Source organism: Balaenoptera physalus (genome assembly GCF_965194825.1).
Source record: "Balaenoptera physalus genome assembly, chromosome: 4".
Classification (NCBI taxonomy): Eukaryota; Metazoa; Chordata; class Mammalia; order Artiodactyla; family Balaenopteridae; genus Balaenoptera; species Balaenoptera physalus.
The window spans coordinates 85,943,892-85,964,685 of NC_138891.1; the positions used below are offsets into that span (position 1 = coordinate 85,943,892).

Below are 20,794 nucleotides of genomic sequence, written 5' to 3' on the forward strand. Positions count from 1 at the left end.
CCTTGGAAAATCTTACGGATTGAAAATAATTACTAAATAAGAATCCAGAATTTAGCATCCAACCCATTGGATTTTCAGCTTTTCTGTAGTGCCAATCATTCCCAAATTGTTTGGAGTCATCTCACCTGACTTCATTTAAAATTTTGTATAGGCCATTACCCAGTAAACAAATGAATTTCCCCTATTTTTCTGATAAACAGTGGGGTTCTGGGCCAAAATGTTTCGAAGTAGTTGTATTCTGAACTTCAAAATGTGTTCTAAGGTTTTGTATATCCCTTTCTACTTGAAAGGCTGCATTTCACCCTTTTTGTATTCTCTTTAAGGTAAAAGAAAATCGCTTAAGACGTGAGAAAGAACTGGAGCGCCAGAGAATTGAAAAGACCCTGAAAAAATCAGCCTTCTTAGAGGCTCAGTATCTGGTGCAAGAAGAGAAAAAAAGGAAGGCTCTAGAGGCCAAGAAAGAGGAGGAGGAGATACAAAGGGAGATGGTAAAGCTGCGGAGGGAGATAATTGAGAGGAGACGCACTGTGGAAGAAGCATGGAAAATGTAAGCCAGCCACGATGAGCAGCGTGAAGTATTTTTGTTTAAGCAGTCATTTTGGAAGTACTTTAATGGTCCTTAAAATGCACAGACCATGCAATAATAAAGCACAAAAGAGAAATCACCCACTAGTCCACCGTCTTAACAAGTTAACTATTTTCATTTTTCCACGTTTCCTCCTGGTCTTGGTCCCTTTATGAACTTAACTGCAACCATAAAGTACATTTAATTTGTTATTCTGCTTGTTGTAATAACCACACCGCCTGGAGTCCTAAGGTCTGTATATTACTCCATTGAGTTCCTCTACCATAATTTATGTAATGACCTCCACTCCCTATACTGGTAAGCATTTCAGCTAATTTCAGATTTTTCACCAGTAGTGCAGTGGGCATCCTTAAGCATAGAGCTTTTTCATTCTTTTGAATTATGTTCATAGGAGTGTAATTACTGAGGTAAGTTGTGTAGGTTTTTTATGACTTTTGAAACATTGCCAAATTCCTTTCCAGACGAGTTGTGCATATTTACACGATTGCTGACAGTGAGCTCCACTCAGCATTGGGGGAGATCATCATTTTCAATATTTCTGCACTTTTAGTAGGTATTCTGTTGGTTAGTGTGCATCTCTTTGTGTACCTGAACATTTGTAAGGTTGAACACGTTTCCTTATGCACGTTTGCTAATTGTGCCTCATTCTATTGTGAATTGCCTCAGTGTCTTATCTTCTGATAATCATACAGAGAGTCACCATTGCCTTACTGCCACTGATAAAGAAAAAGAATATCTGACATAAGAGGGAAATCAAAATAGTCCTCACAGGATGTAGTGCTGTTGTGTATCCTCATGCAGAAAATGAGCTTCATAAATGAAATAACTAATGTATTTATTCTGAGAAACAGCACTGGTGCATAAACTGCAAAAGCCTTAGGACAACGTGCCTGAAGTGCCTGAATACTCAAACTGAGCAGCCAGAAAGACCTGTTAGCCTGCCACCCCCTTCCACCCCCATCAGCCTACACAGCTTTTCCCCCTGTGTTCCTGACTGCTCTCATCCTACCCAATTTAAAACAGCTCGGCAGTGGACGTGCATTTCATTCTTCCAAGTGCCAGGCTGAGGCCTCCTCCAGAGGCCTTTCCTTTCAGAAAGCAATCTCCAGTTTTTTAGTGAGTTCTTGCTAAGGTCAGCGTTGCTCTTCAGATTGTTCTCAAGCCCTGAAGAATCTAGGCTGACCTAAAATAAATTGTGAAAACAAGTAATAGTTGATGGTAGCAGGAAGTTCTGCTCACAGTGGGCACTCAACAGACGTTCACTAACCAGTCATTTCTTTTAAAAGTTAAAAGCTTATCCACATGGGGATATATGTATATGTATAGCTGGTTCACTTTGTTATAAAGCAGAAACTAACACACCATTGTAAAGCAATTATACTCCAATAAAGATGTTTAAAAAAATAAATAAAAGTGGGCAAAAAAAAAAAAAGCTTATCCACAGATACAGTGAGACAGGTAATATGCAGTACTTCTAGGTGGACAGACTGGTTTAAATGTTCCAGAAAGCAATTTGGCAATAAACAATAAGAGCCATAAAAATGTTATTATCACTGACCAGGGAATTCCAGTCCTAGGAAAACTACCCTAAGAAAGTGATCAGAATCGCTTCTCGGCCTTTTGGCTAAGATCAAGTGTAGAAAGTGATCAGAAATCCAAAGATTTGTACACAAAGATAATGAAAATAATATTATTTATAATAATACATTAATAAATATTGGAGAAATTAATAAATACTAGTTGTACAATGAAACAGCACTGACATGTTATCAGGGTTTTCTTCTGGGTAGAAATATGGATGGCTTTTATACATCTCCAATTTTGCGCAATGAGCAAACATTGCTTTCATAACAGATACGTATTTTGATGCTTTTTAAAAAGACTACATCCATGGTATTAGAAGTGTATTTCTTTAAATGCCCACTATGATCTGTCTGTAACTATCTAATATAACATTGTTATGGCATTAGTAAGTTTGGAAAGAGTCAATAAAATTTTATTGTTGGTAGGGCTTTTTAAATTTATTTGTAAGGTGTCCTAAATCTGCTTCATTGCATAGTTTCGAAGTATCTTCTCTAAGAGATTTATTGATTACAAAGGGAAAAATAGCAACTTTACACTGGAGAAACCACCTTAACCAAATGATGGTTATATCACCAGTAATAAGATTGTGTGCCCCCTGTATGATATATGATAATTAATGAATGAATGTCTATAGATTATTCTGGCATCCCTCTCTCAATTTGAGTTTCCACAACTGTAAAGTGAAATTCAGAAAGACTGGGTGACTTGCCTGAGTTTTCACAGCTGATCTGTGGCCAGAACCCATGAATCCAGATTCCTGACTAGATGCTATCTTTACTACATCATTGATAAAATATATACCTTATACACTTACACATACCTGTGTAGTTTAATACACTCCGATAAGAAGGCAATGGCTATGAGCTGGCTTGGATTGCTGAGTGTAAGAGGGATGACATGGATGAGAAAGAAAAGGTAGGTGATTGAGAAAGAGATAACCAGAAATATGAGCAACAAAGTTACTAAGAGATTCTTGTTAACTTGCCTGAAGTCCTTTTCCTTATTGTTATTAAGTTCTATTTTTTCTCTTTACAGCTATTTTAGAATTAATATAAATTCCATTTTCTCCTTATTCAGTAACATCTGATTCTTTTATTATTTTTCTTCCTAGAAACCTTGTAAAAACCTTGTGGGAAAAATGTCATTCCTTTCTTACCTGAGGGTCCTGTTTTGTCTCCCCTTGTAAGAAGAGAGAGAACTTATGTCTATATTAGAGAATACCTGATAGTTGTTATCTCTCAAATTTTGATCAAGGTATCACTCAATGTTAAACTCAATAAAAATACTTTACTAAAATATATATAAGGCTTTCTCCTTTTCAGAGTACATTATAATAATTTTATTTCATTTAACTGTATTTTATAAAGGAATAAACTGAATCTCAAAAAAAATCACCCTACTTTGTAGTTTTAGGGCCAGATCTAAAAATCTCTATCTTCTGATGGAAAATTCAGTGTTCATTCCACTATGGTATGTTCTAATTACTCATTGTTAAGTCTATTATTCATATTTGTGTTTTTTAATTGTTATTAATAGAGAGAAGAAAAAGCAAGAAGAAAATTCTCCAAAAAATCCAGAGAAAGGCATGTTTCAAAGTGTTCATATTCTTCTGGATGAAGAAAAAATGGCAAAAGAAAGAAAGAAGAAACTGAAAGAGTTATTAATCCAAACTTTCAAGGAAGATCACCAGGTAGGAATTGTAATGTCTCTTTGTTCAGCATTCTGTAGCATAAATGACAAAGGGCTCCATCAGAGATGGACAGTGTAACACTAAGCCCAGTTGAGCCTTGTTACAAATACCAAAGTTGCCCATACCATTTGTTCTGTGCTACCCAGCTGGCTTAGTACACAGGGGAGTGCTTCAATCCTCTATTCAGGGCTATTCTTATATACTCCATGTGATCCTGGGAAATTGGGGTATGAATTTGGGATGTCTTCCTAAATTACCCTTTTTAGAATTGCATGCAAGTACTAAGGTAGATCTCTGGCAGTTTGAAAGCGTAGCTTCCACTTTGACAGTCTTATGGACCATTGTGTTCTGGATTATTCAGAAGAATTATTCAGAAAGTTACTTGCCTTTTGGTAGCTCAGATCCTAAACAATGACATGTTTGTGCTTCTACTTTTAATGGTCTGCATTTTATTTTACTCTTCTATCCCTTTCTTTAGTTTCACTTTTTGTAAAATTAACTGGCCAATTTTTTATTGACTAATGACCATCCTCCCCAGGCTACTTAGGCAGAAATTTTTTTCAGTGAAGCAGGATTGATAACACTATAAATTTGGGGTTTATAAACATTTCAGGTGAAAGGAATTACTTGGAACATTTGTAAGTGAGGTGGTCAGATGAGAAAAGATAAATATGTATATTTTATATCTCCTACAACATCCACTCCAAGGCCTTGGGCGTTGATGAAATTCAGTGAAAGTTAATGGAATGAATGTATAAATGAATGGATTTAACAAGAGAAAAGAATGCCAGGAAGAGATTGAGGGAGCTTGATAAATGTAGGATAGACTAAAAGGGACCTAGAAATCAAAAACAGGCCTGTGAATATGATATGGATAACTAAGATATGAGGGAAAAAGTAAAGTAGTCAAAGCAATTCTTTAAAAATGCTAGACACGTTTGATGGTAGCATTTTGGACTGATAGGCAAGAAGTCATAATTATTCAAATATAAAACAATGAGTTTGGTCAGAGTTTTGGCTTTAGGAATAGGCAGAGGCAAGTGTAGGAGGAACTATTAAGAGTTGGGACTAACGTTTTGGGAAAGATGGGCAAAGGCTTTTGGATGCTGCATCCCCTCCATGAGACGGATGGAGTTAATGTGCCCTCCTACAGTAACAGTTCAGATTTCTGAAAGAAAATAGGAAAGGAAATGAGTACAGAGGGGGCCATCTTGAGAAGACATAAGGAAAAAGGGCCATGATATGTTTGTTCCCCAACCAATGAGAGATGGATAAGGTGTGTGTTCCCTATAAGATTAAGTTTTTAATTTTATTGGAGTCCACTGTGCAAGAAGTAATACAGTCATCCCTTGGTATCCAAGGGGGATTGGTTCCAGGATCCCCTGCAAATACCAAAATCTGTGGATGCTCAAATCCCTTATATAAAATAGCATAGCATTTGCATATAACCTATTCACATACTCCTGTATACTTTAAATCATCTCTAGATTACTTATAACACCTATATAAAAAATTAATAAATAGAAACCTGAATTAAGTAGAGTCAGAAGACCAGAAGGGGGAGCTCTCATGCCCTGTGACAATAGCAGAGCCCAAAAGGAAGAAGAAAAACTCTTATTTCCTGGCACGAATTCAGCCAATGAAAAGCCATGGACTCTGCCTACTACTGCCCTCCCAATTTACTTTTCCCTCTATAAGAGTTCTCCTCCCCTTGCCCTGAAAGAACTTGCACATGGATTACCAAGGCTGGAGATCCCAAATTGCAATTCTTTGCTGACTCCAAATAAATCCATCTTTGCTGGAGTAAAACCTGGCAGTCTGTTTGTTCCAGGTCAACACCTAATACAGCATAAATGCTATGTAAATAGATGTAAATGCTATGTAAATAGTTGCCAGCCCGGCAAATCAAGTTTTGCTTTTTGGAACTTTCTGGAAATTTTTTTTTTTCCGAATGTTTTCTATCCATGGTTGGTTGAATCCACAGATGTAGAGCTTGCAGATACAGAGGGCTGACTATATATGTTTTAGAAAGAAGTGCTAGGTATGAATTTTAGACACACAAAAAGAATTTTACAAAATTAGTGGCCTACCAAAACAGATTACTCAGCTTTAAAAGGATCAGCTGGTATATTTAAAAATGAGTCAATATGAATAAATTATCTCTACTTTGCCACAGATTCTGCTTGATTTGAACCTATATTTTTGAGTCTTTATTTTGAAATAATTTTAGACATACATAAAAATTGCAAAAACTGGTACATGGCGTTCCTGAATACCCTTCACCCAGCTCTCCTCAATGTTAACATCTTACATAACCATAGTTTAATTATCAAAACTAGGAAATTAACACTGGTAAAATACCATTAAGTACAATTAACAGGACTTATTAGAATGTCACCTATTTTTCCTCTAAGGTCTTTTTTCTGTTTCAGGACTTGATCTGTAATTTCATGCTGCATTTGCTTGTCGTGTCTCCTTAGTCTCCTTCAGTTTGTAATAGTTCCTCAATCTTCCCTTTTCTTTTATGACCTTGACAGTTTTGAAGAGTACTGGTCAGGTATTTTGTAGAATGTCTCTCAATTTGGGGTTTTCCGATGTTCTCTTCTGTTTAGATTGACATTATGCATTACTGGTAAGAATACTACAAGAAGTGATGCTGTGCCCCTGACACTATAATATCAGGTATACTTAATGGTTTCTTTTGTTGTTTTTTGTATTTTGTTTTTTAATTTTTGAATTTTATTTTATTTATTTTTTATACAGCAGGTTCTTATTAGTCATTCATTTTATACACATCAGTGTATACACGTCAATCCCAATCGCCCAATTCATCACACCACCACCCCCACCCCCCCGTGGCTTTCCCCCTTGGTGTCCATACGTTTGTTCTCTATATCTGTGTCTCAACTTCTGCCCTGCAAACCGGTTCATCTGTACCATTTTTCTAGGTTCCACATACATGCATTAATACGATAATGCGATATTTGTTTTTCTCTTTCTGACTTACTTCACTCTGTATGACAGTCTCCGGATCCATCCACATCTCTACAAATGACCCAATTTCGTTCCTTTTTATGGCTGAGTAATATTCCATTGTATATATGTACCACATCTTCTTTATCCATTCATCTGTCGATGGGCATTTAGGTTGCTTTCATGACCTAGCTATTGTAAATAGTGCTGCAATGAACATTGGGGTGCATGTGTCTTTTTGAATTATGGTTTTCTCTGGGTATATGACCAGTAGTGGGATTGCTGGGTCATATGGTAATTCTATTTTTAGTTTTTTAAGGAACCTCCATACTGTTCTCCATACTGGCTGCATCAATTTACATTCCCACCAGCAGTGCAAGAGGGTTCCCTTTTCTCCACACCCTCTCCAGCATTTGTTGTTTGTAGATTTTCTGATGATGCCCATTCTAACTGGTGTGAGGTGATACCTCATTGTAGTTTTGATTTGCATTTCTCTAATAATTAGTGATATTGAGCAGCTTTTCATGTGCTTCTTGGCCATCTGTATGTCTTCTTTGGAGAAATGTCTATTTAGGTCTTCTGCCCATTTTTGGATTGGGTTGTTTGGTTTTTTAATATTGAGCTGCATGAGCTGTTTATATATTTTGAAGATTAATCTTTTGTCCGCTGATTCATTTGCAAATATTTTCTCCCATTCTGAAGGTTATCTTTTCGTCTTGTTTGTAGTTTCCTTTGCTTTGCAACAGCTTTTAAGTTTCATTAGGTCCGATTTGTTTATTTTTGTTTTTATTTCCATTATTCTAGGAGGTGGATCAAAACAGATATTGCTGTGATTTATGTCAAAGAGTGTTCTTCCTTTGTTTCCCTTTAAGTTTTATAGTGTCCAGTCTTACATTTAGGTCTCAAATCCATTTTGAGTTTGTTTTTGTGTATGGTGTTAAGGAGTGTTCTAATTTCATTCTTTTATATGTAGCTGTCCAGTTTTCCTAGCACCACTTATTGAAGAGACTGTCTTTTCTCCATTATATATCCTTGCCTCTTTTGTCATAGATTAGTTGACCGTAGGTGTGTGGATTTTGTATTTTTTTAACTTTTGAATTTTATTTTATTTATTTTTTTATACAGCAGATTCTTATTAGTCATCAATTTTATACACATCAGTGTATACATGTCAATCCCAATTGCCCAATTCAACACACCACCATCCCCACCCCCCCGCGGCTTTCCCCCCTTGGTGTCCATACGTTTCTTCTCTACATCTGTGTCTCAACTTCTGCCCTGCAAACCGGTTCATCTGTACCATTTTTCTAGTTTCCACACCCATGCATTAATATACGATATTTGTTTTTCTCTTTCTGACTTACTTCACTCTGTATGACAGTCTCTAGATCCACCCACGTCTCAACAAATGACTCAATTTCGTTCCTTTTTATGGCTGAGTAATATTCCATTGTAAATATGTACCACAACTTCTTTATCCATTCGTCTGTCGATGGGCATTTAGGTTGCTTTCATAACCTGGCTATTGTAAATAGTGCTGCAATGAACATTGGGGTGCATGTGTCTTTTTGAATTATGGTTTTCTCTGGGTATATACCCAGCAGTGGGATTGCTGGGTCATATGGTAATTCTACTTTTAGTTTTTTAAGGAACCTCCGTACTGTTCTCCATAGTGGCTGCATTAATTTACATTGCCACCAACAGTGCAAGAGGGTTCCCTTTTCTCCACACCCTCTCCAGCATTTGTTGTTTGTAGATTTTCTGATGATGCCCATTCTAACTGGTGTGAGGTGATACCTCATTGTAGTTTTGATTTGCATTTCTCTAATAATTAGTGATGTTGAGCAGCTTTTCATGTGCTTCTTGGCCATCTGTATGTCTTCTTTGGAGAAATGTCTATTTAGGTCTTCTGCCCATTTTTGGATTGGGTTGTTTGTTTCTTTAATATTGAGCTGCATGAACTGTTTATATATTTTGGAGATTAATCCTTTGTCCGTTGATTCATTTGCAAATATTTTCTCCTATTCTGAGGGTTGTCTTTTCGTCTTGTTTATGGTTTCCTTTGCTGTGCAAAAGTTTTTAAGTTTCATTAGGTCCCATTTGTTTATTTTTGTTTTTATTTCCATTACTCTAGGAGGTGGATCAAAAAGATCTTGCTGTGATTTATGTCAAAGAGTGTTCTTCCTATGTTTTCCTCTAAGAGTTTTATAGTGTCCGGTCTTACATTTAGGTCTCGAATCCATTTTGAGTTTATTTTTGTGTATGGTGTTAGGGAGTGTTCTAATTTCATTCTTTTACATGTAGCTGTCCAGTTTTCCCAGCACCACTTATTGAAGAGACTGTCTTTTCTCCATTGTATACCCTTGTCTCCTTTGTCATAGATGAGTTGACCATAGGTGCGTGGGTTTATCTCTGGGCTTTCTATCTTATTCCATTGATCTATGTTTCTGTTTTTGTGCCAGTACCATATTGTCTTGATTACTGTAGCTTTGTAGTATAGTCTGAAGTCAGGGAGTCTGGTTCCTCCAGCTCCGTTTTTTCCCCTCAAGACTGCTTTGGCTATTCGGGGTTTTTTGTGTCTCCATACAAATTTTAAGACTTCTTGTTCTAGTTCCGTAAAAAATGCCATTGGTAATTTGATAGGGATTGCATTGAATCTGTAGATTGCTTTGGGTAGTATAGTCATTTTCACAATATTGATTCTTCCAATCCGAGAACATGGTATATCTCTCCATCTGTTGGTATCATCTTTAATTTCTTTCATCAGTGTCTTATAGTTTTCTGCATACAGGTTTTTGTCTCCCTAGGCAGGTTTATTCCTAGGTATTTTATTCTTTTTTTACAATGGTAAATGGGAATGTTTCCTTAATTTCTCTTTCAGATTTTTCATCATTAGTGTATAGGAGTGTAAGAGATTTCTGTGCATTAATTTTGTATCCTGCAACTTTACCAAATTCATTGATTAGGTCTAGTAGTTTTCTGGTGGCATTTTTATGATTCTCTATGTATAGTATCATGTCACCTGCAAACAGTGACAGTTTTCTCCAATTTGTATTCCTTTTATTTCTTTTTCTTCTCTGATTGCCATGGCTAAGACTTCCAAAACTATGTTGAATAATAGTGGCGAGAGTGGACATCCTTGTCTTGTTCCTGATCTTAGAGGAAATGCTTTCAGTTTTTCACCATTGAGAATGATGTTTGCTGTGGGTTTGTCATATATGGCCTTTATTATGTTGAGGTAGGTTCCCTCTGTGCCCACTTTCTGGAGAGTTTTTATCATAAATTGGTGTTGAATTTTGTCAAAAGCTTTTTCTGCATCTATTGAGATGATCATATGGTTTTTATGCTTCAATTTGTTACTCTGGTGTATCATATTGATTGATTTACGTATATTGAAGAATCCTTGTATCCCTAGGATAAATCCCACTTGATCGTGGTGTATGATCCTTTTAATGAGCTGTTGGATTCTGTTTGCTAGTATTTTGTTGAGGATTTTTACATCTATATTCATCAGTGATATTGGTGTGTAATTTTCTTTTTTTGTAGTATCTTTGTCTGGTTTTGGTATCAGGGTGATGGTGGCCTCGTAGAAGGAGTTAGGGAGTGTTCCTTGCTCTGCAATTTTTTGGAAGAGTTTGAGAAGGATGGGTGTTAGCTCTTCTCTCAATGTTTGATAGAATTCACCTGTGAAGCCATCTGGTCCTGGACTTTTGTTTGTTGGAAGATTTTTAATCACAGTTTCAATTTCATTACTTGTGATTGGTCTGTTCATATTTTCTATTTCTTCCTGGTTCAGCCTTGGAGAGTTATACCTTTCTAAGAATTTGTCCATTTCTTCCAGGTTGTCCATTTTATTGACATAGAGTTGCTTGTAGTAGTCCCTTAGGATGCTTTGTATTTCTTCAGTGTCTGTTGTAACTTCTCCTTTTTCATTTCTGATTTTATTGATTTGAGTCCTCTCCCTCTTTTTCTTCATGTGTCTGGCTAATGGTTTCTCAATTTTGTTTATCTTCTCAAAGGAGCAGCTTTTAGTTTTATTGATCCTTGCTATTATTTTCTTTGTTTCTATTTCATTTATTTCTGCTCGGATCTTTATGATTTCTTTCCTTCTAGTAACTTCGGGTTTTGTTTGTTCTTGTTTCTCTAGTTCCTTTAGGTGTAAGGTTAGAGTGTTTATTTGAGATGTTTCTTGTTTCTTGAGGTAAGCTTGTATTGCTATTAAACTTCCCTCTTAGAACTGCTTTTGCTGCATCCCATAGGTTTTGGATCATTGTGTTTTCGTTGTCATTTGTCTCTAGGTATTTTTTGATTTCCTCTTTGATTTCTTCAGTGATCTCTTAGTTATTTAGTAACGTATTGTTTAGCCTCCATGTGTTTGTGTTTTTTACGTTTTTTTCCCTGTAATTGATTTCTAATCTCATAGCATTGTGGTCTGAAAAGATGCTTGATATGATTTCAATTTTCTTAAATTTACTGAGGCTTGATTTGTGACCCAAGATGTGATCTATCCTGGAGAATGTTCCATGCGCACTTGAGAAGAAAGGGTAATCTGCTGTTTTTGGATGGAATGTCCTATAAATATCAATTAAATCTCTCTGGTCTATTGTGTCATTTAAAGCTTCTATTTCCTTATTAATTTTCTGTTTGGATGATCTTTCTATTGGTGTCTGTGAGGTGTTAAAGTCCCTCACTAATATCGTGTTACTGTTGATTTCCTCTTTTATAGCTGTTAGCAGTTGCCTTATGTATTGAGGTGCTCCTATGTTGGGTGCATATATATTTATAATTGTTATATCTTCTTCTTGGATTGATCACTTGATCATTATGTAGTGTCCTTCCTTGTCTCTTGTAACATTCTTTATTTTAAAGTCAATTTTATCTGATATGAGTATTGCTACTCCAGCTTTCTTTTGATTTCCATTTACACGGGATATCTTTTTCCATCCCCTCACTTTCAGTCTGTGTGTGTCCCTAGGTCTGAAGTGGTCTCCTGTAGACAGCATAAATATGGGTCTTGTTTTTGTATACATTCAGCAAGCCTGTGTCTTTTGGTTGGAGTATTTAATCCATTCACTTTTAAAGTAATTATAGATATGTATGTTCCTATTACCATTTTCTTAAGTGTTATGGGTGTGTTTTTGTAGGTCCTTTTCTTCTCCTGTGTTTCCCACTTAGAGAAGTTCATTTAGCATTTGTTGTAGAGCTGGTTTGGTGGTGCTGAATTCTCTTAGCTTTTGCTTGTCTGTAAAGCTTTTGATTTCTCCATCAGATCTGAATGAGATCCTTGCTGGGTAGAGTAATCTTGGTTTTAGGTTCTTCGCTTTCATCACTTTAAGTATATCATGCCACTCCCTTCTGGCTTGTAGAATTTCTGCTGAGAAATCAGCTGTTACCCTTATGCGAGTTCCCTTGTATGTTATTTGTCATTTTTCCCTTGTTGCTTTCAATAATTATTCTTTGTCTTTAATTTTTGTCAATTTGATTACTATGTGTCTTGGCATGTTCCTCCTTGGGTTTATCCTGCCTGGGACTCTCTGCGCTTCCTGGACTTGGGTGGCTATTTCCTTTCCCATGTTACGGAAGTTTTTGACTATAATCTCTTCAAATATTTTCTCGTGTCCTTTCTCTCTCTCTTCTCCTTCTGGGACCCCTATAATGTGAATGTTATTGCATTTAATGTTGTCCCAGAGGTCTCTTAGGCTGTCTTCATTTCTTTTCATTCTTTTTTCTTTCTTCTGTTCTGCAGAAGTGAATTCCATCATTCTGTCTTCCAGGTAACTTATCCGTTCTTCTGCCTCAGTTATTCTGCTATTGATTCCTTCTAGTGTATTTTTCATTTCAGTTATTGTATTGTTCATCTCTGTTTGTTTGTTCTTTAATTCTTCTAGGTCTTTGTTAAACATTTCATGCATCTTCTGGATCTTTTCCTGCATTCTTTTTCCGAGGTCCTGGATCATCTTCGCTATCATTGTTCTGAATTCTTTTTCTGGAAGGTTGCCTATCTCCACTTCATTTAGCTGTTTTTCTGGCATGTATCTTGTTCCTTCATCTGGTACATAGCCCTCTGCCTTTTTATCTTGTCTATCTTTCTGTGAATGTGGTTTTCATTCCACAGTCTGTAGGATTGTAGTTCTTCTTGCTTCTGCTGTGTGCCCTCTGGTGGGTGAGTCTATCTAAGAGGCTTGTGGAAGCTTCCTGATGGGAGGGACTGGTGGTGGGTAGAGCTGGGTGTTGCTCTGGTGGGCAGAGCTCAGTAAAACTTTAATCCGCTTGTCTGCTGATGGGTAGGGCTGTTCCCTCCCTGTTGGTTGTTTGGCCTGAGGCGACCCAATACCGGAGCCTACCCAGCTCTTTGGTGGGGCTAATGGCAGACTCTGGGAGGGTCACGCCAAGGAGTACTTGCCAGAACTTCTGCTGCCAGTGTCCTTGTCCCCACGGTGAGCCACAGCCACCCCCCACCTCTGCAGGAGACCCTCCAACACTAGCAGGTAGGTCTGGTTCAGTCTCCAATGGGATCACTGCTCCTTCCCCTGGTTCCTGATGTGCACACTACTTTGTGTGTGCCCTCCAAGAGTGGGGTCTCTGTTTCCCCCAGTCCTGTCGAAGTCCTGCAATCAAATCCCGCTAGTCTTCCAAGTCTGATTCTCTAGGAATTCCTCCTCCTGTTGCCAGACCCCCAGCTTGGGAAGCCTGACGTGGGGCTCAGAACCTTCACTCCAATGGGTGGACTTCTGTGGTATAAGTGTTCTCCAGTTTGTCAGTCACCCACCCAGAAGTTATGTGATTTGATTTTATTGTGATTGTGCCCCTCCTACCATCTCACTGTGGCTTCTTCTTTGTCTTTGGATGTGGGGTATCTTTTTTATTGAGTTCCAGTTCTTCCTGTTGATGATTGTTCAACAGTTAGTTGTGATTCCAGTGCTCTCTCAAGAGGGAGCGAGAGCACGTCCTTCTATTCCACCATCTTGAACCAATCTCTGTTTTTTGTTTTTGTTTTTCTTTTTTGGGGGCCATGCCACGCGGCTTGTCGTATCTTAGCTCCCTGACCAGCAGTTGAACCCAGGCCCTCGGCAGTGAGAGCGCGGAGTCCTAACCAGTGGACTGCCAGGGAATTCCACATAATGTTAATATGTCTTATTACTGTTGATGTTAACTTTGATCACTTAAGATTGTGTCTGCTGGGTTTCTCCACTGTAAAGTTACTATTTTTCCCTTTGTAATTCATAAATGTCTTAGAGGAAATATTGTAAAACTATGCAAATATTCTGTTTATCCTTAAACTTTCACCTATTAATTTTAGTATTCATTGATGGGTCTTGCCTGTAACAATAACTAACATGGTATTTGTCTAACGATGATTTTGTATTTCCCTTCTTGTCTCCATGTATTCGTTTAAATTCTTCTAGAAGGAAAAACTGTCCCTTCTCCCCCATTTATTTATTTATTCATTTATTCAGTTGTTTGTTTGTATCAGTATGGACTTGTGGATATTTACTTTATCCTATGTATTATATTCTAGTATTATTTTTACTTTGTTTCTCAAATTTTTCTAACCTTGGCCACTGGGAAAATTTTCAGGTTGACTCTTTTGCCCTTTCAAAATCCTTTTTAGAAAAAATCCTTTATTTCTCTGGCACCACAAGATGTTCCAGGCTCATCTTATACTTTCCCTGCCCTAGCTCTGGAATCAACCACTTCTATCAATACATGGAACCCTGGTTCCATTTGTTGGAGAATAATATTTGGAAACCAAGATCTGGGTACTAGCTGTGCTCACTGCTACTGGGTGATAATGTTTTCTGGGCCCTCTCAGCAGACAGAGCTGGGAAATAGTTGTACATATACTAACTACACATACACACACATTATACTTGTTTCTGTGTCTATCTATTTGTGTACACATTAAAATCCATTAATTCATACTGATACATCCAATTCCAGTGCAGCAACACAGGGGTCATGCTCTCCTCCCTTTTCCTTAATTGTCACTTATTTCTTTATCTATCTGTATATATATTAAAATAATTGTGAGTTCATAATGATAACTTCAACCCTAATCTAGCACCACAGGTTTTAGTGTAGCCTTTCCCCCTTGCTTGTTTATACCTGGAGCTTATTATTTAAATTATATTTACTTATTTGTTTAGTCCTAGTATACTATAAAAGTAGTTTCAGAATTGGTAACCTATACTGCTGTGGAAACAAATTTACTGGCTACAGTGTAATATTTGTACAGTTATTTTTGTTTTCAGCCTTACTCAGCCAAAATTGTTTTCCACAGTTACTTAGGCTGGTTCTTTTCTTCCCCTTCCCCTTCCATGTGATTATGTTATTCATGTGTATTATTGTTAGTGAACCTCTAATTGAGATTTCCCCAGTGTATGTGGGTATAACTGAGACACAGGGGGAAATCCGCTTACCACCGCTTACTCCTCAGGCTTTTACGTAGACTTGGCTGGAGACAGGATGTCCTCTGGTAAACACTGCCAGAGTAGCAGGCCCTCTGGGCTCATTATCTTGGTCCCAGTCTACATTCCTAGCCTGGCCCTGAAGGAGCCTGAAGCTGCCCTTGGGTGATGAAACTTGGATACTCAGCAGCCTAAATATGACCACAGAATAAAAAGCGGGAAAATGCCTACCTGGCTTGCAGTGAGCGGTTAGATAGCAGGAAACTCTTGTCAGCACCCTCAGAATGGTTCACTGGCACAAACCCAACAGCAAGCTATATAATTCGCAGGGAGACTTCAAAGAATCTGTTTCTAAGGGTTGCTCTAGTTCAGGCCCTTTTAGGTCCTGTATTCTTTGTGCTTTGACTCTGGGTTTGTTCCGCCAAACAATTTCTTAACATCACATTTGGACCACATTATTTTTTATTTTTATTTTTTTTTGTGGGTCAGAAATTTATTTATTTATTTATTTTTAAACATCTTTATTGGAGTATAATTGCTTTACAATGGTGTGTTAGTTTCTGCTTTAATAACAAAGTGAATCAGTTATACATATACATACGTCCCCATATCTCCTCCCTCTTGCATCTCCCTCCCTCCCACCCTCCCTGTCCCACCCCTCTAGGTGGTCACAAAGCACCAAGCTGATCTCCCTGTGCTATGCGTGGGCCACATTATTTAATAGGAGACTTTCTGAGAGAAACAGAGCAGGCTCTCTTACCAAAACACAAGTTCAGGTGTAGCACTGTTCATGCCTCTTTCCCACTCATTTCATTGCCAGGTCTCCTTATTTTGTCAAAAACACTTATTTTTATATAGAAACTTTCTACTTCCATCCTATCCTACTTTCTCTTTGATCTTGCAGTGAAATCTCTCGGGGAGATTCAGCAATCCACATGTTAGTGCTAATTAGCAGAAACAGCAAGGGATTAAGTATGAAATTCTTCTACTGTTTGGAAAGTGGCCTTCTTAATTCTCACCCTATTCTGAAATACATTTTATGTTTTCTTCAGATAAAAAAATCTATGTTCTTTCCTGCTTGTAAAAGTTGAAGAAAACAAAGAAAGATGCGTTGACACTAACTAAATCTTAATTCTAGGGGGGGAAGGTTTTGATTTGCTTGTTTACGTATCTCTGTTAGAGGATAAGATAATAATGACCCAAAGGAGGCATTGTTGATGTTATGCTTGTGGCGTAGTGCCTTCCAAGAGGCTGCCCCGAACTAGACTGAGGGAATGTGGGAATCCATGGAAGAGAAGCCTGCATTTTTTTTTTTTCTTTCTTTCAAGGTGTTGAAAACTGTAGTTAAGAACCTCATTTATACAGCATGATTCCTTCCCCCAAATCTTAGTTTTAGCAGGACTGCCTACATAGCACTGAAACACAACCATTTCTGAGCATAGCAGTTGCTGCTATCGTCTCAGCAATGTTGTCTTATGTTTGGGGAAGGAAATGAAGGAAAAACCTCTTTGCAAATAAAACTGCAGAGTAAGAGAAGTGTTGGGCACACACACGAAGAATATTGGGATTCTTGTAACTCTGCCGTCTAAACGTATCGCCAAGGACATTGTGTGCTGTGCATTTTAGGAGGGCTTTGAAGCATTATTATATATAACTTCATACAGCCACTCTTTGGAAAATTTCCAAATAAAATTTTGTTGGTGTTGGTAAGGAGGTTGTTTAGTTTGTTATTGTACTCTTCCTTACTCTCACCCTGTGAGTAACCCGGGTGTCCCATTCTCACAGAAGGGACAGTGAGAGCCAGTTTACCAAAACATTGCAAGAGTGTTTTGCTTTTCAAAATACCATTTTGATCCCAGAGGTTCTAATTCAAAAGTATCTGATTTTCTTTTTTGTCTTTTGAAAAAAGTACTGATTAAATTCTGCTTTTAAAAAGTTAAGAAAAGGGCCTTTGGCATAAATGAAGCCCATTCTCTAAAATTATGCAGAGTAGAGTATCTTTTCCCCTAAACACTAGAAATTTCAGGTGAATATTTATAAAGATCTTAAGAACCATATGGGTGAGGAACAAATGACATCACATCATCGTCTTACTGTCAGAGGCCCCTAGAGGTGAATCCAGCATTTGTCTAATATATTCTGAAGTCAGCTGTACTTTTGGCATAGTGTATGTTTGTGGGGCATGCTGGGAGTGGGGAGAATGGGCAGGGAGTGGAGATTGTAGAAGGAGGAAGAAGGTCTAGAAGGGAAAGAAAGATGAAAGAGCAGCTGATGAGGAGCAGTAATCCTGCCTTCCCTAAAGACATGAGGTCATGAAAATTGGTTCAGGCTTTGTTGGGAAAGGAGCCCTATCCTAGTCAGGTTATAGGCTGTATTGTGGTCATTCTTCTTTAAAAGATCCCAGAGCATTTTTTTGGTTAAGAATTTAATATGATGAGACTAAGCAGTTGCTTTCTGAAATTCTGCTACTTCTGCAGTGAAACAGAATTAGATAAATACAGCAATATTATTGATTGAAACTTCTTAGCAGAATTAAGAAGAATTTACAAAATGCCCTTTTGTTAATAATACATATCAATGCATTTATGGGTGAAATGATACAATGTCTGATGTCTGGAATTTATTTTTAAACACTCCAGGAAAGAAAAGTGAGTGGAAGAGAAATGAAACAAAATCAGCATAATGCTGGTAATTTTTGAAGCTGAGTGAGGGATTTATTCTTCTATTCTACTTTTGGGTATGTTTGTGAAATTTCTGTAATAGAGTGAGGGGTTTTTTTTTGAGTTTAAAAAATGAAGGGGAAAAAATTAAATACAGAAGTAAAATGAGCATCACAGCTTCCGGTATATAACAAAAGCAGCTTTTTGTCTGTAGCCAGTGTGTTACCATTTCACATTGCAGTTGGTTGTCAGAGTTTAGGCTTTTCCATGGAACCCAACAGCAAGTCCAGGTCTTAGCACAGTGTGCTGAAAACTGAATGTATTTTCCCTGAGGTATTTATGTATAATAGTTATAGGAGTGTATATGGTTGGCGGTAGGGGACACAGTGATTTCCTCTCTTTTCTTTGGGGCAAAATTATGAAAATCAGGGATAGGATGGGATATAGGGGACTGATTTTCAGTGCTGCTTCTTCCCAGGGGCTTCATTTTGTCGTAAACAAGATCCTCCTCTCCACCCATCAAATACTTCTTAGCATCTGTGGGGTCTTCTGCCTAGCTATAGTGGCCCTCAAAAAGGAAAAAAGGAGTGGAGGACCGCTTTCTTGGGTAGTATTAGAGCATCTCTCTCTTCCTTTGGGTCTGGGACCAGCCAGGAGTCAGCTGGGTCCTTTATCTCTAACCTTTAGTCCTTGTCCGGCTCCCCTTGACCACCAGTTGCACCACAGTTAGTTCCATTCGGCAAAAATAAATTGTAAACCTGTTGACATTTTTGTCCTCTTTACAATTCATTGTTTATTTTTCCATGACTGAGAATTTTGATGCAATTATCACTGAGCTTTGTGACAAAAGGGAAATAGCTGAGGAATTTTGATGAGTTACCCACTCCATTAATCAGAACAAGCATCTCTAGTGACAGGGTTAGAATTACAATGAAGATTAGATAGCAAATTGCTGTTCCACCTAACGTCAATCATTCCCAGTGACAGCAGTGTGATTACACTTCAGGGAAGAGCTTTTCTTGCCAACAAAACGAGGGTAACTCCAGTGCAGGTAATAAATTTGGCAGGGTGAGCTGTCATTTCTTCTCTTGAGTGGAATCCTTAATGACCAAATGATGTCCCGTGGAAGATTTTGATTTTGAAAGGAGAAAAGCATTTCACTTAAAAACTTTCTAAATTTCACTTTGTAGTATTTTATCTTAAAAATTATTGTAGATATGTACTTAGGAGCAGTTCTTCCTACAGTGATTTTCAGTATTTTACTTACCTGTAACAAGCCTTAATTATGACCACAACTATAATAAAGAGATGGTAGAAATTAGTAAAAGAACGCATGACTATATTTGAGAATCTATCAGAAATAAAAACATGGTGCAGAAATAAGTGAACTAGGTAAGAAACGGAGGGAGGTCAGACGAGTTGTCCATCTAGTTCAAACATCAAGTTCTCTGGCTTAAGCAGAAGGTATTCCTCTTCTGACCAGCTGTGGTTTTAAATAATAGTTCTTGTTTCAAAGAGCAAAGGGATAGAGCACTGCTGTAGTGCGAGTGTAGACCTGAAGAGGAAAAGCAGGCCTGAGCGCTGCAGGGACGCCACTTGGGGGAGGGTAATAGGAAACGTGAATAGATGGTGACTGTGAACTATGCCACTTCTTGTCCCTTCTAAGTAGGAGTGGAGTGCTAGCATCTTCTCCCAGAGAAGACAGGACCGAGAATGTTTTCCTTTCCCAAGTATTTTCCTCCAAGCACATTTATGGAACTCCTGTTTGCCTAAATAATGTTTGCTGTGAATCAAGAATAACTGAGTGGCTATTCTTGATTCATACTTTTATTTTTTTAATTTAATTTAAATGGGATTGCTCTTTTGAGTAGGCAGGAAAAAAAAAACCAATGGCAAGTTGATTTCAAGAAAGCAGTTACTGTATGAGTGTGTCACTTTGCTGCTATTAACTTCTGTGTAGTGAAACTGAATTATAGACCTTCAAAACCGATCATTTTGCTCTCACAGTCTACACTTAAGTATTTTTAAAGAAATATATTGACTATGGCATTTACAGACTCAAATTTTCCCCCTCTTAAATTCAGATATTTTCCAGCAGTGCTTTTCTACTGTAGTAAGTTGTGTATCAAGCTCTTTCTCTTTCAGAAAAAAGCAAGTAATTTGTTCTTCCTCTTCAAAAGAGACTTTTTGCCTAGTAGATTAGGGTCATCAGGCTGCCTGAACGTTTCGGATTTAGCCTTAGGTATACCACTAACTCTTTGCTTTGTGAATATAGTCATTATCTGTTCTCTATTTGAAGTTTGGCTTGGTAAGGTAAATCATAATCATATCTGCAGCCTCTCTATTTTGTAATGATGGTCTATGAGTCAGTAAAATAGTACATGTGAAATGCTTTGGACTAGAGAAAAAAAATGTGGAAATCCAAGAAGGACACTGTTAATAGCGCTACTATTGTCAAGGTGGATTATGTTTGTACTATTTCATCATTAGAAATATTCCAGGAGTTAAAATTAGAGATAACTACCCATACATAGACTATTTCATCAAGTCTTTTAAGAAGAATCTCTTAAATGAATCTGGTAAATAGATATATTTTCTTTTGACTATGGTGCACAAGTTAACACTGTTTTCTTTTTTTCCATGCTGTATTTTGCGGGATAGATAAGCAAATAATAATGCAAAAAGCATACCCTCTCCACCAGGCAGCTGTGTGTCTTTTCCTTGTTATGACTGAAGGCATATCTTATATTCAGCAAATTTCCCTTCATCCATTCCTCCCTTCCTCCCTGTTCTCCTGCTTTCTCCCTCCTTCCCTCCTTTCCTTCCACAGAATCTAAGGCGAAGGTCTAGGAAACGTGCCCTCATTTGACATAATGGAAAGGGAACAAGGGCT

General features: G+C 37.6%; 1 protein-coding gene across 7 annotated transcripts in view; it reads left to right on the top strand.

The window, feature by feature from the left end:
* CCDC191 (coiled-coil domain containing 191) overlaps window positions 1–20,794 on the top strand; it is a 104,713-nt gene that overhangs the window by 23,539 nt on the left and 60,380 nt on the right. For all 7 annotated transcript variants that reach the window (XR_014263036.1, XM_082460158.1, XM_082460159.1 and 4 more), the window contains 2 exons: window positions 324–547; window positions 3,707–3,860. Coding sequence is in view for 6 of the 7 variants with exons in the window: in XM_082460158.1 (XP_082316284.1) it covers window positions 324–547; window positions 3,707–3,860 (378 nt within the window). In the remaining variant the exon portion in view is untranslated. The remainder of the gene's footprint in view (window positions 1–323; window positions 548–3,706; window positions 3,861–20,794) is intronic.